This window comes from Lynx canadensis, chromosome E2, assembly GCF_007474595.2.
Source record: "Lynx canadensis isolate LIC74 chromosome E2, mLynCan4.pri.v2, whole genome shotgun sequence".
Lineage (NCBI taxonomy): Eukaryota > Metazoa > Chordata > Mammalia > Carnivora > Felidae > Lynx > Lynx canadensis.
The window spans coordinates 5,261,133-5,286,243 of record NC_044317.1 but is presented as its reverse complement, the minus strand read 5'-3'; the positions used below and the strand labels follow the sequence as shown (position 1 = coordinate 5,286,243).

General features: G+C 45.2%; 1 protein-coding gene across 1 annotated transcript in view; it reads left to right on the top strand.

The window, feature by feature from the left end:
• Positions 1–25,111, top strand: part of CDH13 (cadherin 13) — a 1,031,871-nt gene that overhangs the window by 630,472 nt on the left and 376,288 nt on the right. Inside the window, exon 6 of the mRNA XM_030298915.2 lies at positions 15,888–16,032. Coding sequence (XP_030154775.1) covers positions 15,888–16,032 — 145 coding nt within the window. The remainder of the gene's footprint in view (positions 1–15,887; positions 16,033–25,111) is intronic.

The window sequence follows — 25,111 nt, the reverse complement described above, 5'->3', positions numbered from 1 at the left end:
TCCAGTCACTGTTGATGGGCATGTGGGGTGTGTCCCGCTTTGGGCTCATATAAATAATGCTACTGTGACAGGCCCGTTTTTGTGGACCTCTGTTTCATCTCTCTTGGGTGTATGAGTAGGAGTGGCCTTACTGGGTCATATGGTAACTCTATACTTAAGTCTTTGAGGAACTTCCAAACTGTTTTCCCAAGTGGCTCCATGAGAGAGTTTCAGTCGTGTTAAGCTGCCCTCAGAAAAGAGGCCAAAAGGTTAAACCTTGTCTGCAAGCCCCTCTGACCTGGCCCTGCCATCTCTTCACTGCCCCCCCTTCTCTCATTCCTTCCCTCCCTCTGGCTTCTGGGCAGGTTTTCTGTGGCCACTTTGCTTCCTCTTCTGTCGGCCTCCCATCAGAGAGGCCTTCTCACGACAGGCCCCACCCACAGTCTATATGCAATCTCCTTACTATGTCATTCCTTGCTTAATAATGAATTATAGGCTGCTGGGGCACCTGGGAAGCTCAGTCAGTTAAGTGTCCGACTTCGGCTCAGGTCATGATGTCACAGTCGGTGAGTTCCAGACCCGTGTCGGACTCTGTGCTGACAGGTTGGAGCCGGGAGCCTGCCTCGGATTCTGTGTCTCCCACTCTCTCTGCCCCTCTCCCACTCACGCTCTCTCTCAAAAATAAATAAATCTTAAAAAATTAAAAATAGTAATTATTATTATTTATACGATGCTTATTTAATCCAACTAAACGGTGGCTATAAATGAGCCTTAAAAATCCTATGGCGGTATTTTTTAACTATTATAAATCAAGGATCTTGTGCAAAACCAAAGCATGATGGGGCATAGAATGTATTTGTTGAATGAATTCGTGACCACAAGAGAGAGAGTTTAGCTAGAGACTTCAAGCTGTCCAGATGGGTCTGTAATCTACATCAAAACTTTCATTTCTCCCTGGGTATTTTCCGGGTTCTTCCTTTTGCGCCAAATGTTCTAAAATAGGCATACAAAAAAGTTTTTCTCTCAAGGGCCAGATAATCAATACTTTCGGCTTTGTGAGCCATGGAGACTGTTTGCAGCTACTCGATTCTGCTGGTCTATTCTAGTGAAAAAGCAGCCTCAGACAACAGGTCAGTGAGCGAGGGTGGCCCGGTTCCGATATTTCATTTACAGAAACAGACAGCAGGCTGGATTTGAGCTGGAATTACTAACATTCGATTCTCTTTGAGCTTACCGAATTTTCAGCTTCGTGAGGTCCAGCCTAACAAAACTTATCAGAGAAGGGCACTGTCAGATGAATTCGGGTTCCTTAGCATGCGCCCCATATACAGCACGGGCACGCTTGCTGGGCCATTTGCTGCCCGGTCCGGGTGGGTGGGTAGACCTGTAATCCCAGGTCCTCTCCAGTTGACCCAGAAACGTGCAGAACGGGACGTCGTGAGCAAAGTGACGAGTGACACTGGCATCTTCATTCTGGGCTGGCCAGGATGCTCGAGGAAGCTGGTGGCACCGAACCGGGGGAGTCTGGGTGGTCCGGAATGGAGCCCGACGCAGGCTGGTTGTCATGTGGACCGTCCGCACTCTGAAGCACAGAACCTGTGTACCACGCTGGGGGCATCTGGTCAAACGGAGGGAAAAAAATGGAGCAGTCAGAGGAGAAATCCAGAAGAATCTAACAGAATGTATCTGATCGTGACACGGTCATGTCTGGCTGTGTGAGGCATTTTTGTGCACAAGTAAAAAAAATCCGAGAAGAGATGCTGACCTCGGGGCTTAAGAATGGTAAAGAGGGATTTTTTGAGAAATAGAAGTCAATTCTTGTAGCTTGCACTGCCTCATTTATGAAGGCAGGGACAGACGGGCTCACTTTGGTGAGCTAGAATTCGTATCAAGTTCTACTTGCTTTAATTTCTTTCGTTTAAATATGCTTATTAGTAATATGTGTATCAGAACCAAATCATTTTCTATCAGTCATCGCCAAACAACGAATAATCCCATGTAAGATATGTTTGCCCACTTTAGAGAGTTACGGCAACTTTGCTGATCGTGGCTGCTTCCTCTGGAATAGGCAGAAAATGCTACGGTTAATTCTCAATACATTGCCTCTTAGCTGGGCTCACCCTCAGGGAATTCTCAAATGACAAGTGTCACCTCTTTCTTGTCTATTGATCTGTCCTCTGGAGAAAAAGAGACTTCCTTATAAACTCAAAGCCCTTAGCTCATCCATTGTTCATTTGTTACATTTATTGAAAACCTGCTCTATGAAAGACAGTGTTTCACTGTGCTGTGGGGACCAGGAAGGCAAATCTCCCTGTCCTCGTGAGCTTACATTCCACGCGTCTTACATTTTCTGTGTCTTCCATGAGCTGTCATTCTGGCAACTGTTGAAGAAGTATCTGCATCATAGGCCTGTGACAGCAAGAGCCGGGGAAACAACGTAGGGATTGGGATGAGCATTGATTGAAGAGCAACTGTACTTGATCAAAGAGTTAAGGGAGGCCTCTGTTTTGAGGAAAGACATAAATGGAATGAGGGGCAGGCCACAAAAACTCTTTGGAAAGTGTGTTCTAGGTGAGGGAACAGTGTCTTCAGGGACCGTGGAATGGAAATTAAGTTAGCTGGCTTGAGAAACACCAAGGAGCATGTGGCCAGGATGGAAGGATTCCAGGAGAATGATGGCAGATGGGGCCAAGGATACTCCACGGTCCATGTCAGGGCTGTGTGGGCTGCAGGGAGGACTTAGGACACAAGTCATGTGGGCTGATTGGGGAGCGGAACGGTGAAAGGTCCCATCTGGTTTTTTTGGATTTTTTAATGTTTATTTATTCTTGAGAGAGAGAGAGAGAGAGAGAGACAGAGTGTGAGTGGGGGAGAGAGAGAGACAGAGTGTGAGACTCACAAACCACCAGATCGTGACCTGAGCCGAAGCCAGATGCTTAATCGACTGAGCCACCCAGGCACACCATCCCATCTGCTTTTTCAAAGGTCACCAGGAACGCTGTGTGGCGAATAGTGACGGTAAGGTAGCATAGGAGCAGAGAATGCAATTAAGAGATGCTCGCGGTACTGCGGCGAGGGGGACTTAGCCCTGCGGTGGCCCCAGCCACCAACAGCTGGTGAGAGATGGCCGGACACAGGGTGGACGAGGTACGGCTCACAGGGCCAGCGGATGGACTGGACGGGGCGGAGAGGACTGGGCATCAGCTGGTGAGCCCCACGCTTCTTCAACTCAGTAGCTGCACCGCCACTCACGTAGGAGCTAATGTCGATCCCTCTGTTGCAAAGAGAGACAGTGAATGCTTAAGGAAACAATGTGGACGGGCAAGGGGGGTGACTCGGCGACGCGCTGGCACTGGGGGAAGTCAGCCGGTCCTGATTATTTGTGTAGTTCATTACCCGCCATGTCTTAAGGCCGCTGAGCACCTACAGAATCCCTGGGGTCGGACCTTGGGACTCTGCCTTACTCAAGTTGCCAGGTGATTCCCATGCAAATTAGTTTTCTTTTTTACTGTGATAAAACAGCACATTATGAAAAATTTCCATCTTAACCACTTCTAAGCGTACAGTTCAGTGATGATAATGATATTCACATTGTTGTGAAACAAATCTCAGGAACTTTTCCTTCTTGCAAATCTGAAACTCTATGCCAATTAAATAACAGCTCCCTTTTCCCTCTCCCCTCACCCCCGATAGTCGCCATTGTCTGTGTCTATGAATCTGACTACTGTAGATATTTCCTATAGGAGGAATCACGGAGTAGCTGTCATTTTGCGACTGGCCTGTTTCAGCGTAATGTCTTCCTGGTTCAGGCCGTAGCATGTGGGGCATGTGGCCAGAGTCCTTTTCTTTTTAAGGCTATATAACATTCCATCATGTATATCTTTGTAGCACATTTTGCTTATCCATTCATCCACTGATGGACACGTGGGTTGCTTCTGCCTCTTGGCTGTTGGGATAATGGCTGCAGTGATCATGGGTGTGCATATACCTCTCCAAGACCCTGTTTGCAATTCCTTCATGTATATATACATGTATATATATACATACATGTATATATATGGCATTGTTCTTCCACACAAAAGACCCTTCTAGAAGTGCAACTCTTGTGTCTCTTGATTGTGGTGGTGCGTGTAGGTGGAGAACTAAGTACACAGGTATGTGTGCATGTACACACACATACAAGTAGAAATAAAACTGAGCAACTCTAGGATCCAGGACTGTATTGAGGCCACTGTTCTGCTTGCATGACTGTGGTTTGTAAGAGGTAACCGTTGGGGGACACTGGCCAAAGAGTGCATGGTACCTCTGTGCTATTTCTTCCACTTTCAGGAGAATAAAAATTTTTTTTTAATTTTGTTTATTTATTTATTTATTTATTTATTTATTTATTTATTTATTTCATATGAAATTTATTGTCAAATTGGTTTATAAAATTCAGGGCCGCCTGGGTGGCTCAGTCAGTTGACGTCCAGCTTCGGCTCAGGTCACGATCTCGCGGTTCGTGGGTTCGAGCCCCGCGTCGGGTTCCATGCTGACAGCTCAGGGCCTGGAGCCTGCTTTGGATTCTGTCTCCCCCTCTGCCCCTCCCGTATGTCTCTCGAAAAACAAAATAAAACATATATATTTTTTCTTCAATTTCAAAAACAAAGCACTGCCCCTGCTGGTAAAGGCACAAGTGGAGGGACACAGAGTTCTGTGCTTTGTTCCAAAGCAGGAACCAGAGCAGGATTAGAGGCAGACCCACAGTGCTAAGTAGACCAAGGGCATGGGTGGCCCAAAGCCCAGACAGCAGGACCAGTGTAGCAGGGATGAGGAGTTGGACATTTGGTGAGAGCCAGGAAGATGACGAGGTCATCTCAGAGCTGAGTCCCCACAGTGTGGGCCTGGAGCTGGGCACTGACACCTTCCTTGGACCACACTGGTTCTGGGAACAGGGTGAGAGTGAGGAAGGAAGGAGAGACCATGACCTTGGCCACATCCACTCCTCACATGGAGCTCCAAACGGGGGACTTGGCACCCAGAAGCATAGGTATCTTCTTGATTCCAAATGAGCTTCAGGGGTGCCTGGGCAGCTCAGTCACTTGACCGTCTGACTTTGGCTCAGGTCGTGATCTCAAGGTTTGTGAGTTCGAACCCCGCATCAGGTTCTCTGCTGTCAATGCAAAGCACTCTCGGATCCTCTGCCCCCACCCCCTACCCCTCCCCAACTTGCGCTCGCTCAAAAATAAACAAACATTAAAAAAATAAGGGGTGCCTGAGTGGCTCTGTCCGTTGAGTGCCTGACTCTTGGTTTAGGCTCAGGTCATGATCTGGGTCATGATCTGGGTCATTATCTCACAGTTTTTGAGATCAAGCCCCGAGTCAGGCTCTGTGCTAACAGTGTGGGGCCTGCTTGGGATTTTCTGTCTCTCCCTCTTTCTCTGCCCCTCCCCTGCTTGGTTTCTCTCTCTCAAAAATAAATAAACTTAACAAAAGTTTTCTAAACATTAAAAAAATGAGCTTCAGGTGCGCCTGGGTGGCGCAGTCGGTTAAGCGTCTGACTTCAGCCAGGTCACGATCTCGCGGTCCATGAGTTCGAGCCCCGCGTCGGGCTCTGGGCTGATGGCTCAGAGCCTGGAGCCTGTTTCCGATTCTGTGTCTCCCTCTCTCTCTGCCCCTCCCCCGTTCATGCTCTGTCTCTCTCTGTTCCAAAAAAAATAAATAAACGTTGAAAAAAAAAAAAAATGAGCTTCAGCTTCCTAAAGTCAGCTTTTTCCTTAGATGCCCAAGACCATGAACCCTAATCAGAAACTTAATGTTACAGAGAATTTTCTGTTTGTTTCACAAAAAAAAAAAACAAAAAACAAACAAAACAAAACAAAACAAAAACACCTTTAAGGATAACTGGAAGCTCCTATTTATTTAGCATTTTTTATGTGTCAGGTATTTTGTTGAGTGCTTTACAAACATCATGTATTTTACCTCACATAAACCCTGTGAGATAGGTTCCCCTCTTCCCTCTTAAAGATGAGGACTCTAAATCTGAAGTCCGTGCTTAGAACCTGAGCTCTTTCCTGGTTCTGAGACTTGATTAGCAAGATTAAAAGTGAAGCTTCGGAGAAAAAGCAGACACTGATAACATTGAGGGCTCAGAAAACAGGGGCACCTGGGTGACTCAGTCAGTTGAGAATCCGACTCTTTTCATTTTTAATTTTTTAATGTTTATTTATTTTTGTAAGAGGGAGAGAGTGAGGGAGGGGCAGATAGAGAGGGAGACACAGAATCCAAAGCAGGCTCCCCAAGCGGTCAGCACAGAGCCCACCACCGGCTCGAACCCACAAACCGGGAGATCATGACCTGAGCCAAAGTTGGACACTCAGCCGACTAAGCCACCCAGGCGCCCTGCATCCGACTCCTGATTTGGGCTCAAGTCATGATCTCACAGTTCGAGGGGTAGAGCCCTGTGTCGGGCTGTGTGCTGACAGAGCCTGCTTGGGATTCTCTCTCTCCCTCTTTCTGTGCCTCTACCCCACTCTCTCCCTCAAAATAAATAAACATAAAAAAAAAAAAAAAAAAGGGAACGAAATTTGAAGAGTCCAAGTTCCCTACTGTGGAATTCTGTCAAGTGCATTGAGACTCTTTTTTTAATCCAAAACTCAGAGGCCTGGGAGAGGGGAAAAGCCAGCCGCTGGCTGTGCTGCAATACCGATGATCCTCTGTCATACTTAACGCTCACGTGCTTCCCATTAATCACCAACACTGAGAGGTGCCAGATGTCCTGAAGTTTAACATACTCCCGTGACTCCCCACTTGTGATAAACCGTAGCCAATCTGCAGTCAATTTTAATAGAAACTTCATAGATGCATTTTAACTCTGAAATTAACACATGCCCATTATAGAAGATCTAGAAGAGTGTAGAGAAGCAGAGTAAAAAAAAAAAAAAAAATCACTGCTAATCTTTCAGTGTAATCTTAATTGTGTAATGTCTTTGCCTCTTCTTCGAAAGACATTATACTCCACGTACTATTTTGCAGTCAAACATTTACTTCATACTATGAACACCATACCATTAACATATTTTCTCATTCCCTAAAGTGTTTCTGCAATGTCGTGTTCTACTTTGTGTCGAGCCACCCAGGCGCCCCATGTAATTTTTCCTGTTTGTAAGCAGTATTGAAATGAATATACATGTTATCAAACACCCCCCACCCCACCTGCTTGTCCCTGAGATACACAGATATCCCCCAGGCTGACTCTCTATATGCAACATCACATGTTTTCAAGGCTTGGGATGCATATTGACAAATTGCATTCCAGAAAGATGTTTTAGTGTCATCAGTAATGCATGAGTATTTGTTTCTTTATGTTTGACAAACACTGACTATTAGGTTTTCCTAATTATTTCGGCAATGTTGGAAGCAAAAAGTTACCTCATTTAATTTTATAATGCTTGTTGCTGTTTTGTTTTCTGATTTTGTTAATTGTTGTTTTGTCCTTATTGATTTTTAACCAGCTCTTTATATATTCAAGATGGTAAACATCTGTTTTATATGACACAACCACTTTTCCCAGTTTTCTATTTATTTTATTTATGATATTTTAGTCATACAAAAACTTGCTTTTGAGTTTTTTAATCTCTCAATAATTCACTTAACTTATATCTTTAATACCAGTTTAGAAAGGCCTTCCCCACTCTGTCACATAAATATTCAATGGGTTTTTTTTCTCCTAATACTTTAATCCACCTGGAATTTATTAGGCTATACTTTAAATGTTTATATATCAAGCTTGATTTTTGGAGAATATGTTTTATAAAACACATTTTAATACTTATTTAACAAAATGACTGTAGATCTATCAACTAAAAAAAAAAAAGATACTGCATTCTTTCCCTTCTCTTTCTCTGAATTTTGCTTTTGGAGACGGAGAACAACAAGTGAAAATAAAATCCTCAGTAATTTTCTCCTACAGCTTTGTTTTCGAAAGTATTATATTTCTCATCTTTGTACAAAAATCCCCTTAACCCTTGTATGTATCCTTAATTGATCTGGTACAATTCCAATATCCATGATTTATATAAATTCTACTTGAACCAATTAAAATTTTCAGCCTGTATCCCCTCTTGGGGTAGAGGATATTCACTAGGACTTTACCCAAGCTGCTTAAATAAAATTATTTTGAATATCTGCATAGATTTCTTACACATAATTAAAATTAGTTCAAAAATTAAATAGAAAAATGCCCTCGAAGTCCGGCATGGTTGTGAGCATGCATACATAAGAAAAAAAAATATGCTCTCATTATGTTTGGTGGAAAACACACTTTAAAAGTAAAATTTCAGATCAACAAAGGAAATACTACAGTCCAAGAGGAACAAGCTTTTCAAAGAACATTTGATAACAGTATCAAGATCCTTAATTAATAATCTAGCGAGTTGGAAACTTGAATCTCCCCTTTGATCACTTTTAGAGGGAGCTATAAACACCACATCCAGTCCGTCAAGGGGGAGATGCCACACAGAGCCGTGGAAGTGAAGGCAGGGGAATGTTAACAAAAGGCTAAAAATATCTTTTCCCTGGGAACTCTCCAGGAGCTAGCCCATAATGAGATTCAACTTAGATAAGCGAATAAAGCCAAGAAAACTAACTTGAAATGCAAGTAATTGGTGTCAAAGAGAAATCTGGAATAGTGAGATAGGAAAGAAGTTTGAAGGGAGCAATGGCTGACAAGGATTAAATCGAGGTACTTCGTCCACCTTCTCAAAAGTCTCGGTAAAGGTCTGTTGGGAGCAAATGAAGGCCAAGGTCACCAAACTCTCCCCTGATCTAACAAACCTTGTTTAGAATTTCCTACGTGCCAGTAACTGTGCTAGACATAGTCCTTTATCTTTTTACTCAAAACAAAAACAAAAGGGAGAATGATATCCCGAACACCATTTGTTACGTGAGCAAACTGACCTGGGAAGTTGAAATTACTTAATTACACGAATTGTCATGTTACCCTCTTCGCCTAGGGCAGGCTTGGTGTGCACCTGTTTGGGCTTAATAGTTAATAGTAACACCTGCCTTCATCCTAAAATTGTTACGGTCTGACCCATACATTAGGGACCACAGTAGCTGCAACAAATTACCACAAATGTGCGACTCCGAACAGACGCAAATTTGTTATCACACGCTTCCATAGGTTAGAGTACAACCCGGACGTCACGGAGCTAAAAATCAATGTGCCAGTGGGCCGCCCTTCACTTCTGAAGTCTATGCAGGAGGACACTTGTCTTTTCTAGCATCTAGAGACTGCTCACATTCCTTGGCTGGTGGCCTCCTCCTCCGTTTTCAAAGCCAGTGATGGTTGCTCAAGTCTGTTCTCACCTTCTGGCTCAGACCTTTCCTCTCCTGCTCTCTTAAGGACGCTTGTGATCATATTGGGCCCACCCTGATAATCCAGGCTGATCTCACTGTTTTAAGGTCAGCTGATCAGCAACTTTAATTCTGCTTTGCCATGTAAGTTAGCATATGCACAGGTTCCAGGGAGTAGGACATAAAGATTTTTAGGAAGACTGTCACCCCACCGGCCACAGATGCTCTAAGGTAGCATATCCCCAAATCGGAAGACAGGCTTTCTGATTCAAAGTCTGGTTGTAATTTCAGTGATCACTGAGGATGTCTTCAATGGGAAAGTCTCGTTTGATCTTTGTGACATGTTGGTAGGTGGAGAGGGTGGGAGAATTGCAAACAGAAACTTGGTAAAAATATCCATCAGTGCTTTCTTTATTCAAGGCACTTATGTATAGAAGGAATACCTATAAAACAGTGTTCTTGCCTTTCAGTTGTCTGTGATCTGACTGGGCCATGAGTATATCCCCCCACACACACACACAGAATGCAGAAGTCTCTATGAGAGGAGCCTATAATAAATGAATATGATACTCTATTAATTAACTATGTAAGAAGTCAGATGCAAAACATAAGGGCAGTTTGAGTTTCATACTAAACATACAACTTAGGAATTCATTTTATCTTCTTCTCTCCTATGACAGGAAACATTATATATTTCCAAAGTGGAAAATCTGGTTTTTAAAAATCTCCCAGGGGCAGCTGCGTGTCTCAGCCAGTTAAGTGTCTGACTTCAGTTCAGGTCATGATCTCATGGTTTGTGGGTTCGAGCCCCATGTCGGGCTCTGTGCTGACAGTTTGGAGCCTGGAGCCTGCTTGGGATTCTGTGTCTCCCTCTCTGTCAGCCCCTCCCTGGCTTGCTTAGGCTATCCTTTAAATGTTTATATATCAACCTTGATTTTTGGAGAATATCGTGTTTTATAAAACACATTTTAATACTTATTTAACAAAATGACTTTAGATCTATAACCTAAAAAAAAAAAAAAGATACTGCATTCCATCCATTCTGTCTCTTGAAAATAAATGTTAAAAAAAAATTTTTTGTAATCTTCCAACATTCTCAACCTTGAGAGATCATGTATTATAAATAAACTCACAATAGCATCCTTACACAAAAATCTCTGTGGGCTTTTCTATTTCTATGGAAACCTGGAGCCCATCTACCACGCCCTTGAGGTGGGAGAATTGGCTCATGTTCACACAGGACCCTCATGTCTCTACTCTTGGATAAAGTATTTTTGCTTTAAACAGATTATGGGTGATTTGCATACCATGTTCCCTTCCCACTCTATTCACCCTGATCATTTGAGAGGCACATTTATAAGAGGGAAAATTTCTTTCTTTTCTTTTCAGAAAATCTGACGTTCTAGAAGGGAGCATGTTGTAGCTAGGCTAATAATGTAATATTCCCCAATCTATAGTGTTTTATTTTATTTTTAAAAATTTTTTAATGTTTCTTTATTTTTGAGACAGAAGGAGACAGAGCGCCAGAGGGGGAAGGGCAGAGAGAGGGAGACGCAGACTTTGAAGCAGGTTCCAGGCTCTGAGCTGTCAGCACAGAGCCCGACATGGGGCTCAGACTCGTGAACCGTGAGATCATGACCTGAGCTGAAGTCGGACGCCCAACCTACTGAGCCACCTAGGTGCCCCTAAGCCTATAGTGTTTTCATAAGTATTTTCATGTTTATCAGGAAAAAATTTATAATAAGCTCATCATATCCCTAAATTCATGGATAGTTTTGCCTTGAATGAGGCAACAATGAAACATAGCAATGTAAAGCTATTTACTATGAAGCAAATAACACAGTAAAGAAAATAAAACAAAAACGCAAAGGAAGCCCATGAAAGACCATTTGGCAAATGAGGGCAGAGTGGAAGAAAGCATGAATTTTAGAGTCAGACCTAAGTTTGGACCCAGCTGGATCACAAACTAGCTTTTGCTTATAAACCAGTACTTAATATTTCTCTGAGTTTTGCTGCAGTGGGTGTTTCTACAGGTTGTTTTGAGCCAAATGAGACAATGCATAAAAAGCCCAGACGTGCATTGGACACCAGATAAACATTAGTTCCCTTCTTTAAAAGACAAGTAACTAATTTAATGTAGTTAGGTATTATTTACCACTGTGGTTCTTATTTCATGGATTAAGACTGCACGAAGAGTCCCTGACTGACAGTCCGTGGAGTTCAGACCGACTGTCAGCTCGTACCTGCCAGGGATGGACAGAAAGGACAGATGGCCAGAGCCGAGGCCAAACTTTGGACTCCAGTCTCTTAAAGAGGTACTGCCTCTTCATGCAATCAGTATTAAATCAGCTTTGTGCCATCAGTGTTAAATCAGGTGGCTGTTATGTGCAGACATTGGGTCTCAGCCTTAGGGATTCGTTAACGGTCAAGAACATTCATCACACCTCTGCCTTCATGGGACCAGTCAGAGAGGCAGACGTTAATTGAGTTGTCACACAAACAAATATGCTATATTATGGGAAATGCCGTAAAGGAAGGGTACCATACCATGGGACTGTAAACCAGGGACAGGCTAGTTAGTCTGGAGGACTAGGGAAGGATCTTCTTTGCTAGTGATATCTGAGCTGAGAGCTGAAGGATAAATAGGGTCGACCAAGGACAGCAGGTGGGAGGATCACGTGTGAAAGTACCTGTGCTGGGAAGGAGCAGCGTAAATTGGGAAAACGGAAAAAAGATTTGTGTAGTTTGATAATAAGGACAAAGGGCATCTCTTAGGACATGAAATGAGTTTGGAGAACTGGGCTGGGGCCAGATGATAAAAAGACTTGTCTAAGTAAAGGAATGAGAAACTCCTGAGGGATGTCCATTATGGGGTGACATAAATTAATTAAAAATCTGAAAAGATACCCTGGAAGCCTGTATTAGTCAGTGTTCTCCAGAGAAATAAAAGAGATAAAGAGATAGATAGATAGATATACACACATATACATACATCTTTATACAAAGGGATTTATTGTAAGCAATTGGCTCACACAGTTAAGGAGGCTGAGAAGTCCCTCGACTTCTGCAAGGCTGGTTCTGCAAGATGGTTGTGTAATTGAGTCCAAGTCGAAAGGCCTGAGATCCAGGAAAGTCCAATGTGCTGATTGCAGTTCGGGCCTGAAAGCCTGAGAAGGAGGAACACCTGGGCCACATTGACCAGTACTGGGCTCTTGAATGTGACTAACACAATGAAAGAACTAGATTTTTTTTTATTTTATTTATCTTTATTAATTTAAATTTAAATAGCCATATGTGGCTAGTGGCTTCCAAATTGGACAGCGTAGGTTTGTTTTTTAATTTTTAATTTTTTTTTTTGAGAGAGAGGGAGAGAGAGAGAGAGAGAGAGAGAGGGAGAGAGAATGGATGGGGGAGGGGCAGAGTGAGGGAGACACAGAATCTGAGGCAGGCTCCAGGCTCCCAGCTGTCAGCACAGAGCCCGACGTGGGATTCGAACTCATGTACTGTGAGATCATGACCTGAGCCAAAGTCGGACGCTGACTGAGGCACCCAGGCCCCCCTAGACAGTGTAGTTTTAATATGTGACCCTGTTCTATGCCTTCATGTTGCTTATCTCTAACTGAAATTACTTTACTCCTGTGTTTTACATTGCCTATTACCTGTCTCTTTCATGCCGGAATGTCTTGTTGACTGCTAGATTTGTAACACTCAGGGTAGGGACTGACATATATTCATATCTCAATGAACTTTCTGTTAAATTGACTTTCAAATTAATAAATGCCCCTTAAGAGCACTTTGCTATTTTTGAATGCTGTTCCAAAGCACTTAGCTTCTAATGATCTTGCTTTCCACTGAAAAATCCAGAAATCAAACTCTGGGTAGTATGGTAACACAAAATGCTATCAGGTTGTGTGCTGACATTGTTGGTTTTATCAGATGCAGCTGGACGTTTCGTAGTCACCCTCATCAGTTATATCTCCTTAGTTTCTGTGTGTCTTTCCCTTATGTTGAGATGGATCTGGAGTCTACCCTCCCAGTTCCAACATTTTGCACACTTGGGGAAATGTGGATTCTGTTCCTCCAGCCTACTTGTGGCTTCTGACACTGCCCAAAGCTTGTTCAACGGGGAAGTGTTGGAGAGGGTCATCGAGAGTTCATGAGCCAGGTCGTGACCTCCGGTTGACCCGGAAGCCGGATTCAGGCAATCGATCAGAGAGGTTCCTCACGCCTTCCCCGTCCTTGGAAGATAAGGTCTGCCCACCATTCCCACAGTGGGAGCTGTTTTCAAGGATGCAGCTTTGAGAGAGCGATGTGTTGCTGGGCCAATGGATGGTACACTTGATCGAGCCCTGCGAAGGCCTCTGTGTAAACTTTCGGAATTCTGGGGGGCGGTGCAGAGATCTCCCTGTCTTGCAGCTGCCTAAGCTCCGTAAGTAAGCTCCCTTGCTTGTTAACGTTGCCACCTACCCATCAGGGACCCTCGGTCTCTCCCTGCCCTACGTGTACAAACCAACAAGAAGCTTAGGGTTCAGATCCCAGATATTTGTTGTCTTTAGACATAGGGGTTTTGGTTGAGTAAAAGTCAAGTCTTTGGCTATTCTGGGAGGACAAAAGGTCAGGCCGTCCTTATTACACAAAATTGCCCCAAGGTTTTGTTTGCTTTCCTTGGTTTAGTAGAATTTGCATAGTGTGTTAAAAAAAAAAAAGCATCAAAGTATAGTTCATTCTCTGTGAGCTCTCCTTTGTATGCAGATGTGAAAAGCCTCTGCCCATTTATTTGCTAGTGAAAGGATGAATACTACAGAAAAAAGTGAAAAAGAATATTCTGCTCAAGCTTACCTGGGTCCGTTTTTTTTTGCTTATCACCTTCAAATTCTGTGCACAGACGTAACGTTACACATGCATGATGACCATGCTCTTTTGCGTGTTCACGCACAATATTCTAAGGGGTCAACAAGGTTAAATCATGATTTTATCCAATGGCTGTATTCTCTTATGTCGTAAAAACATTCATTCAACCAGTCCCCCCTGCTTGGGCATTTAGCGGACACCAGTGGTGATTCATTGTCCTGATCATGAAATAACACTACAGTGAATGTTTTCCTACACGTAAGTGCCTCCAAAGGCAAACCCACCCGGAAGTGGTATCCAGATGGAACAAAGCGTGGGAGCCCTTAATAGCTTTTGTGGAATTTTCCCACATTTCTTTCGAAAGGATGATCGCCGTTTGAAGCACCATCCGGTGGGGTACAACCGTGCTGATTTGTAACAGAAGTGTTTCTCTTCTCCTTTCCTAATTCGGGCTTGTTTTGACAATAGTGCCGATAACAATACGAGTAGCAACAATGGCAGCGGCTAATATTCCTGGGGTATATATCATGGGAGAGCATTAGAGTAGGTGCTTTAAAAACATTGTGGGTCATGGTTAAAAATATAAACCCTGGAGGCTGACTTCATGAGGTCAGATCCAAATTTACCACTTAACCTCTAATTTGCTTCCATTCCCTGCTTGCAAATGATTCACAGGCTTACTCGGAAGACCAGATGAGTTTATCATGCAGTAAGCCCAGTAAAGCACTGGATAATGTTGATTCTTATTCCTAATTGTGGGTGGTTTTATTAACATCATTTCACAGGTGACAAAATGAGAGAGTAGGGGTATGGCTCAAGGCCACCTGGCTTGCGAGAAGTGGGCTGGTTCTACCTGCAGAAGCCCTTTCCCCAAGGTTTGCAACTGCAGGGAAATACTCAACCTCGTCCAGCACAGGGACCAGCACTGACATCCCAGGAGAAGTTAGTGTTGCCGCCGAGTTAGACCAAGGCAGAATCAGGCACAGAAAAGGAGAGCATAAGGTCACTGTAACTCACTGGAGATGCCATGATGTAACTCCTTGTTTCCAAGATCAACAATAAAGCTGGGGTTTGGGGGGAGGGGGGTGATTATTTTCTTCATCCTTGCAAACTGAAGGTAGTTCTGTATGGAAGTGTTTTGTGGGATGGTGAAATACCCCCTCGATTACAGGGGCCCTGTGGGCAGCAATCCCGAGGTCTTGTTCGGGACCCGTGCAAATGCCTTCCTTGCCTTGGGAAGGCCCTCTCTAAATATTTACTGACCCGAATTTCTGCTAAACATTGTCATAAACACTTTCAGTTATTTCTTAATGTACTCTGTTCATAACTGCTTAGTCAATTATTTTTATTAGCATAACGTTCCTTTTAAGCATAATGATGTTGGGGAAAAAAACAGAAACACTGTAAGCACATTTTCTCAGCTATGGCTGATTGTGAGTGTTTTCTCTCTTTTCTTTTTCTTTTTTGGACTTCCTTTGCAGATTTGATGAATTAATTGTGAACTTCCCAGGGGGGAACCTAATATGAACTGAAATTTGTCGTTTATTCTATAATGTTGCGGTTCTATTCTAGTTCCAGTGACTATCCATTGAGACCGAAGCTTGAATATTGCCAAGGGCTCCTAAAATTACTGGCATAACCTACTTTCTCCAGAGAACCTGACTTCAATTTTCATAATGAATTAACGCCTTCTCTCTCCCCCAATTTCTTTGCTCCAATAGCTCTTTGTGGAGACCACTGATGTCAATGGCAAAACTCTCGAGGGGCCGGTTCCTCTGGAAGTCATCGTGATTGACCAGAATGACAACAGACCGATCTTTCGGGAAGGCCCCTACATTGGCCATGTCATGGAAGGATCACCGACAGGTATGTTACATTGGCTTCCATTAGCATACTGGCTTGGGAAGTGGGATACTATGTGACCTTTGGGGATGCTAGAGACTATTTTCTTCCTGCTCCGCCTTGTGATATACATCAGCACTGCCCAGTTATTTCCCTGGGTGGAAGCAAGCCCTGGAAATCTGGAACTCAGAACATGCCTGGGGTGTTGCAGGCTGTGAAAATCTCTCTCCTCGTCTCTGAAAGCGACCTTCCAAGGATCTTTCAAGGCTGTGTGAATAGATCTAGCTCACCCTTGTGACGGCCCAAGGTTGAACTCTGTGGGATGGCAGGCCTTTGAAGAAAATTAAGGTCCCACCCCAGGCTCCTCAGTCATTCCTTTTCGTAATTGTCTTTTAATAAGAATCATTTTGGAAAAAACAGGTACGACTTCCCCCCCCCCCCCTTTTCCTTACACGAGGTGCATGGAGAAACCTTGTGGCCTCAGTCACAGGGCCAAAGGCAAGACATTTTATTTCTCTCTGGAAATACAGGCACCTACGTTATGGAAATCACAGGGTTACTACAGAGCTCCTGTTATCTTTTTTCCACACTTAACCTTCCAGGGAAGGTGTTAGAATTTAGAGCTCCCTTTTTTTGGCACAAGAGATACGAATAAATGCATTCTGTGACGAGCAGCAGAAGTCACTGCTGAGTAGGATGCTTGAGAAAGTCGAGAGCAAAGTCGAAAAGCCCCTATTACGAGACTAGACTTTGACTGTAAGTCTTAAAATTCACCGGAATGAGTACATACCATATGAAGACCGTGTCTGTGGCTGTGTCTGGATGGTGGCCCTAGAAGTGATTCAGTGGGGCAGACGGGAGACAAGAGCCCCAGCACTGCTTCCGCGGGTTCTGTTTTTCCCCTTCACTGACTTGATGGGATGTTATCAGTAACTGGTAGACAGAGGAGGCTCTGCAAGCGTCGTCGTCATGGTAACCTGCCTAGACTACCCCTGAGTCATTGTATGCAAGGCGCCTAAACCTGTCTCCCCAGCTCTGGGCACTTTACCTGCTCCCCAGGGGCAGGAGCTGAGCTCCCCTCCTGCGACTTGAATGCAGTCTATAAAAGAGCTAGAGGGCATTTGGGGGAGCCCACGAGGCAGGAGGGTAATAACAGGCCTGGAACGATGGTGGAGGTGGGTCAGATCATTTTCAGGCAGACCTTTCCAGTAACACCTCTCCTCTTCTTTTTTTGTTGTTTATTGATTGATTGATTTTTAAGAGAGAGAGAGAGAGAGAGAGAGAGAGAGAGATCCCAAGCAGGCTCTGCACTGTCAGCACAGAGCCCAACGCAGGGCTCGATCCCACAAACCATGAGATCATGACCAAAACCTAAACGAAGAGCCTGACGCTTACCGCCTGAGCCACCCAGACACCCTCGTAGGCTCCTTTTAATGGAAGGGTGGCCTCTTATAAGAGAGAGCCTGGGATTTGGATTTAACGTTCACAGATCTCTTAAACAAGCCGATGTGCAGGTCGAGTTAAGGGAACTGATAGGGAAAGCTGTTAAAGAGGTTAGAGTTTGAGCAGAGCAGGAAAATGATTCCCAGTTTCCGTCTGTGAGTGACTGGAATTTGAGCTGGTCCTGGAAAGTGTTCTAAATGTAAATGACAGCGCTTCTGTCGGAGGCGGCTGTGCGCGTGTGCGTGTCTTTGTATATTATGTGTGTATATGATTAGACGCCGTCCAATTTTCCTCCCGCTGTGCCCTTCCTTAAAGTTTCAGGAAGAATTTCAAGTTTTATTGCTTTATATACATGTCATATTTTCAAAGAAAAATGGAATCTTTTACGTACACTGAATTTCTTAAAGCACAAAGCAATTTGGTTAGGATGGACGGATCTCCAAGCAAAACATAAAGCACTTCCAACCTCTACTACTGTTTGGGATTATCCTCTAAAAACACATAAAGACTCGGAGATCTATGTGACTTCTTCCAGCTGTGCAGAATTTGGCCTGAATCATTGTTTTTCTTTTTCAGTCCCCTCTGGGTTTGACTAGAGAGCAGGAGTTGAAATAGAGTCAGTCAAATTTGGGGTCAAGAATGGGGAGACGTGGTGGAAAACTTGGAGAGGAAAAATCCTGTAGATGGCTCAGCACCTCCCAAGAGAGCTCAGTCGGGATGGCCCCTAAAGCCCCCCTGAGTACGGTGGGAATCTGGGAAAGGAACCACTTACAGGTTCTGACCATGAACCCTGACAGGCTGTAGAGATGATGGCCTGTCTCATTTCAGTAATGCCCTGCCCCTTTGTGCTTGGTGGAATCCTGTGTGTCGTAGACCCCATGGCAGATGGGTTGTACAGAAGGGGACGCTGACCCTGGAATGAGTTGAGTGACTTTGCCGTATTCACATAAATGATAGATGGGAGCCAGTGTTCGGGGCTCAGTCTGTCTCCCCGACCTTCAAACCATGAGCTCTTTCAAGTGTCCCACAAACCTCATGGTGAGAACGGCCATCACACTGTCATAGCATTGGGTTGAGCACTTACTGTCCCCCCTTATGACATTCTAGCAGTTCCTCCACTACCCCGTTTTCTACCCTGAGGGGTGGATACCACTCTCGCCATCACACATCTGAAAAAAATGAATCTCAGGTCCAAAGTCACATGGCTGGCTGGTGAGCCAGAATCTGTGTCCGTGTCTCTGGCCTGAAACACGGGCTCTTTCCCGCGTATGACTTGGACGTGACCCCCCCCCCCACCCCGTCCCTCACATTCTTGACCATGAGCCCTTTGCAGTCCCAGCAGGGGGGATGTATTTGCTCTATCAGAGGAACTGATATAGCTCCCGATGGAAAGTAACAAGCTCTTCTGACCAAACGTGGACCTCACGGAATCCCTTTTGGTGTAACGTGTGCTCTTACTCAGTCTCTAGGGTTAAACCGTGCTGCCCGTGGGCCATGTTGTCACTCATGTTGCTTTCTTCTGAGTTCAGGTCATCAGGGCCAGCTTCGTGGGGTGTGACCGGCACGGCCTCAGGGCCCCACGCTCAGGCTCTGCTGTCACCACCTTAAAATTATTAGTAGGTGTTGGACAAGGGTCCCCTTTGCATTTTCCTGTTGTACCCAGCCCCTCCCCCCAAAATTGTGTCACTGGTCCTGAGCGTGGCCCTGTGGCCCAGAGCTCATGGGATACTCCCCCCAGCTCCTTAGCCAGGTGAGACCTTGGGCAGCTTCCTGAACCTTCTAGAAGCCTCCGTCACCTTCTCTGTAGATGGGGTGGGTGCGTAATAAATAGTACCTACCCTAGAGAAGCGTGTGCACCGATAAAATGGGACACTGTGCTTCACTCAGCACTTGCAACATAACAAATGGGTAAGAAATGCTAGAGTATCGTTAATGCTGCGATGATTCTTATTATTCCTGCAGCGTACCCTTTAGGGAAGGTAAGGCAAAGAGACATGCAGTTTGTGTGAAGGAACATTCATCTCCCAACAAACCAAGCATCATTTTCATGTTCCAGTGTACCTGGATATGCCATCGACACCAATCTGTCATGGAGGAAGGTCACCCATATTTATCTGGGTGTGCAGACAGGAGACCATTTCCAGCTGCTCAGCACTAAACTCCGGGGTATTGTTTTGGGGAATCAGTACTGGATGAGGAAAGATCAACAGAAAATAATGGTCTTTGAACTTCGCAAATTATGAGCTATTCCTTTCGTGGAGCCACAAGGCATTGATTTATGGGACCCAAGCCCGGGCCCGGCTGTTCTGTGGGGCCAGCCAGAGCTCTGTGTGAGCCTGGTTTTCTGAATGCCCAGGGCATGCCAAGACCTCGTGAGTGGGGATAGAGGGCTGGGACCCTTGAAGTTCCCGGAGGGCACACTTGCCAGGGCCCCCAGTGCCTATTGGTACCAACTCTCCCCTGTTTTGCCACCAGTAGTGTTCTGGGCACCTTTGAGAAGGGCCAACCACGAGACCCTGAGATGAGGATTGAGGGCTTGGGGTTGACCTGAGGTGCAGGACAGCAGGGAAGGAGTGTTCCAGGTAAGGGAAGTTGGCCAACTCGAGGTGCCCCCTGAAGCCAGCTACCAGGGTGGGCAATTGTGAGCTTGAACCTTTAGGTTGGGGGGCCCTGTAAAATGCATAAAACACACACATTAGAGTCATTCCCACCCAGGGGCCCGGTTAGTATGCATCCCCACACGCCTATCAGATATTGGTCACGAACTATACCCAGAGGGACTTTAATTCCCAGGCCCCTTTGGCCACTCATGAACATGGGCAAACCAGGTTCCAGAAGCTCAGGGTCAGCCTTCCAACCAACAAGATACAGGAGCTGGCTGTTGGGCTGGCCTCAGCTATGTTCTTCCCTCCATGCTTTCGGCCACCCTGAACACGCCCAGTGAATGGGGGCAGCCCGGAGAACGGCACCCACCCCTGGACAGACGGATCGGCTTTGAGGGATGTCAGGGGAGGGAGGTAATGGGAAGAATTCGCTTAGTCCCTAAAAGACACGACCAAGGAGGACAAATGATGTTGACCTTTCTCTTTAATTAGGGGTCAGGGCCTGGAGGTGCGTGTTCTGACTCCTGAGAGAAAACTGGGGCTGAGATGTGTCCTCCTGGCAGTTGAAGAAGCGTAGAGATTAGCAGCTACATCCCCTTCTGACTTGTGAGAGCGCCAGTGCCCTTGCCCGCCCTGGGGCTTCCTCTCCTCCCGCTTTCGTTGCTTTTCTTGCCATCCAGTATTGTTACTGAGCACCTACTGTGTGCCAGCATCATTCTTAGCTCTGAGGGTACAGCTGCGGACCCGTCAGGCGCTGCTCGTTCCCTCCGGGTTGGCACAGCCAGGTAGGGGGCCTGGCTACAAGTACGAACTGAAACGTGGGAAGCTCCGTGGATGCTTATTCCAGAGGGGCGCAGGCCAGCCTCCCCGAAGAGGGCTTTGTCAGTTATTTTTCCTCTGGGGTCCACCTGAGTTTCTGTTATTTGAGGCTCAGTTACCTTTATTTAAATCTCGTGTAATGTTCATTTTTGAGAGAGGGAGACAGAGATAGAGACAGAGTGTGAGCGGGGCGGGGGCTGAGCGAGAGGGAGACAGAATCCAAAGCAGGCTCCAGGCTCTGAGCTGTCAGCACAGAGCCCGACGCGGGGCTCGAACTCATGAACTGAGAGATCATGACCCGAGCTATAGTTGGACACTGAACTGACGGAGCCACCCAGGCGCCCCTCAGTTACTTTTATTTTTTAAAAATCCAGGGGCACCTGGGTGGTTCTGTCGGTTAAGCGTCCCACTCTTGATTTTTGTCTCGGGTCGTGATCTCACGGTTTGTGGCATCGAGCCCCACAGCGGGCTCTGTGCTGATGGTACGGAGCCTGCTCAGGATTCTCTTTCTCTCTGTCACTCTCTGCCCCTCCCCTGTTCTTTCTCACACACTCCCTTTCTCTAAAATAAATAAACTACAAAAAGAATTTTGTTTGAAATCTAACTGTGACAGACGTGAGGAAAAACATCCCATCAATTGGCCTTTGGAGCAGATGTCTGTCCTGAGAGCTCAGCTCCACTCGACAGTTGGTATTTCCCAAACAACTTGGGCTACAGCAAGGTGGTTTTGACATCTGATAGTGGGTATCTGAGACCTGGCTCAGTGCAAATCCTCAGCTTGTCGGTATGACCTGGTGGTAAAGCCCCTTCCGGCCCCCTGTTCATATGCCGTAGTGAGTGCCATGTGGCTTCTCTGTCCGCCAAACTGTCACGTTGTCCTTCATTGGTATTTTCGGACTTTCACTTGGTGAGTTCTCCCAGCCTCAACTACCCCAGCCAATCCTATGGGCTCTGGAATATTGGGCATGTGACTATTTGGATTTTTTGCTTGTTTTCTTAAAGCGATGTGTTTCTTTAAAAAAAAAAACAAAGCAATTCAGCTTTTGTTCAGCATTTTTTTTTAAGTAAAAAAGTCCAGTCACCCTCAAATCTCACCATCCAGAGAACAGCACAGCTTCCCTGTTGGTGAGCATAGTTCCAGGGCTCTGTCTGGGCATGTCTACACACAGGGATGCTCGACACAATTTTGTAGAAACGGAGCCGTGCGTTCCTCTCTGTAACCCACTTTCTTCCCTCCACAGGGTCCTATGGACTTCTTCGTAAATCAATAAATGTCAGGCTGCGTCGTCGTTTTAAACAGCCACTGTCTGGATCTGCCATCATCTAGTTAACCATTCTCTATTGATTTAAGTTTCTCCACTCTTCCATGCTGATAATCAGATCTTCGGGAGAGAACGTGTCTCTTCCTCTGCGCATGACAATTCTCGAGGATAAACCCGTTGAAGTGGGATGGACAGGATAGAGGATGTGCTCATGACATTTGGGTGTACGTTAGGGTGGTGCTTCTAATCACAGGATCATCTCTGTATCTTGGCCAAGCTCATGCATGAGGGTACAACGTTAGTCTTTCCTTGTGCATTTGAACATGCTGGTGGGCATTTTTGTTTATTTGCTTTTCTGGATTATACCCAACATCTCCAAGCTTCAGTGGTCACTTCACTGGCTCTGTCAGTAGGTCCTGAGCTACTCTGCTCTAGAACCCTCCCTGGTTTCTGTGTTCAAGGAAGAGGACTAAAATTGTAGATCCTGTTCTCTCTCCTGGAGCTGCCAATGGAGTCTTAGCTGAGGGAAGGTTCCCGGAAAAGATGTCATTAATGTGCTGCAGTGTCGTTCAGATGGCATCGGGCAGCCCTTGAATTATGGCACAGATCACTCTGGCGCAGTTGACCGTAAAACAAAATTTATGAGTTATATAATCCAATCGGAGACATCTTCCCAAAGGGCAGCTTCTAGAAATAAAGTGTATCAAGAGTTGAGTTATCTCAACCTTGCTAGCTACTCAAGAAACTGAATCCTGTCAAGTTGCTCCTAACCATGTCTGGGGAGCCCTGGTGATCTCTTACAGGGGCTCCAAACCAAGCCCATCAACAACCTTGTTGCACCCACTAAGTTTTCTCTCCTTTATGCCCGGGCCCCTCTCTGATGGACACCACTGCACATATTAGACCCAGTGCTGCGGGTCCGCTGGAGCCTTCAGGATACCGTAAGGCCATGTGAGACACAGGAGAATGCCTGGACCCCTTCATTCTGTCACAAGCAGACCCAACCACTAACATTGTGTGTCTCATCTTTAATGTGGGCAACTTTGAAAATCACTCTTTGCGTTTTTATTCCTAGCCCTCTCTCCACCTAATTTCCTGTATGAGTCCATGGGGTTGGAGACCAGTTCAAGAGGCCGACCCCGCTTTGTTTCTTGAGTCACAATTCTCTCTAATAAGGAAGGCTTTGTTTTGTTCCTGGCCACCCTTGGGTGTCTGTCTCCCCACTGCCAGCCCCCCATACTCCAACTCCTTCACATCAGATCTGCACACTCTAGGCACTGAGGATAACCTGGCGAACTGGAGGGATCTGGCTTCCCTGGCCATGGCGCTCGTATCCTCGTAAAAACAAACACTCGCCAGTCATGCCCCACTGATTCATTGGATGTACTTCCAACTTGAGCCGGGAGTCCTCCTCACCCCACTCTACATTTGAGAGAGACCTATGACAATACTGATGCAAAATACAATTACAAATTTAATTAATAAAGAAATAATACTTGGAAGGGAAGGGAGGGGAAAGAAGCCTCAATAGCTTCAGAAACTTAGGGATCATTCCACGACCTTGAGAAAGAATAAATCTGACCAGAGTTTTTGGCCAAAATGAAAATTGGGTGAAAGTTGAGAACTACAAAATAAAAATGAGAGTGTCTTCGAGTTTTTATGGCAAAGACCGTGGGGAACGCCACAGCCTTGAAATCCAACCCTCATACCGAAGGATTCGCTCAGAATAGCCCAGGAGTTTTTAGTGCTACAGATGAGTAAAGCCGAGGAACACATCCACAAGGGCATTAAACAGTTACAATTTCAGAGAAGCTCTTTCTTCAGAGTCATTCCTGCTGACGATTTTCTTCAGCTAAACCATTCAACAAGTATTTATTGGGCAGCTTCTATGAATCAGATATGGTCTAGGTGCTAGTGATAGAGTAGTGGCCAAGAATATTCAGGATTCTATCTTGAGACATTTGCATTTTACTGGGAAGAGAAGAGTAATTAACAAGGAGACCAAGAAGATCATTTAAGTAATTTGGATAAAAAAAACAAAAAAAAGACAAGATGAGGTGATAGAATGAAGGTGAGGTCAAGCAAGGACTCTCTCACGAGACGACATTTGACCTGAGACCACTGAAAACAAAAGAGCCCACCATGTAAAGGTATCGACCCGGCATGTTCCAGGCAGAGGGATCAGAAAGTAGAAAGGTCTGAGGCAGGAAGGACAGATGGAGGGACAGAAAAGAGACCAGTATGGTGGAAGAATGTCAGCAAGAAAACTGGCAGTTGAGTTCAAGGAGATAGGGAAGCATGAGATCAGAACACAAGTCACCAACCTTGGGCCATGAGCCAAAGCTGTCCCGCTGCCTGCTTTGTTTTTTTAATAAAACTTTATTGGAACACAACTGTGCCCATTTGTTTCAGCCTTTGACTATGGCTGTTTTCATGAGCTGCTGTTAGACTTGAAAAGTTGAGACACAGATGATATGTCCCACAAAGTCAAATAAATAAATCAGAGAGAATCCCAAGCAGGCTCTGCACTGTCAGTACAGAGCCCGACGTGGGCTGAATCCCACAAACTGCTGAGATCATGACTTGAGCTGAAATCAAGAGTTAGATACTTAATGGACTGAGCCACCCAGGCGCCCCAGGTATATTTTTAAAAAATGGAACATATTCAAAATATTTTAAGGAGCTCCTGGGTGGCTCAGTCGGTTAAGCGTCCACCTTTGGCTCAGGTCATAATTTCATGGTTCGTGAGTTTGAGCCCCTCATCAGGCTCTCTGCTGTCAGTGCAAAGCCAGCTTCGGACCCTCTGTCCCCCTCTCTCTTCCCCTACCCTTCCCCCTCAAAAAAATAAACATTTAAAAAAATAAATACAATATTTTTACATATTTTAAAACATACATATTTTTTTTTACTTCGCCCTTTACAGGAAAGGTTTATAGAACCCTGGATTGGAGCTCCATAAGTTTTGGTTATATTTTA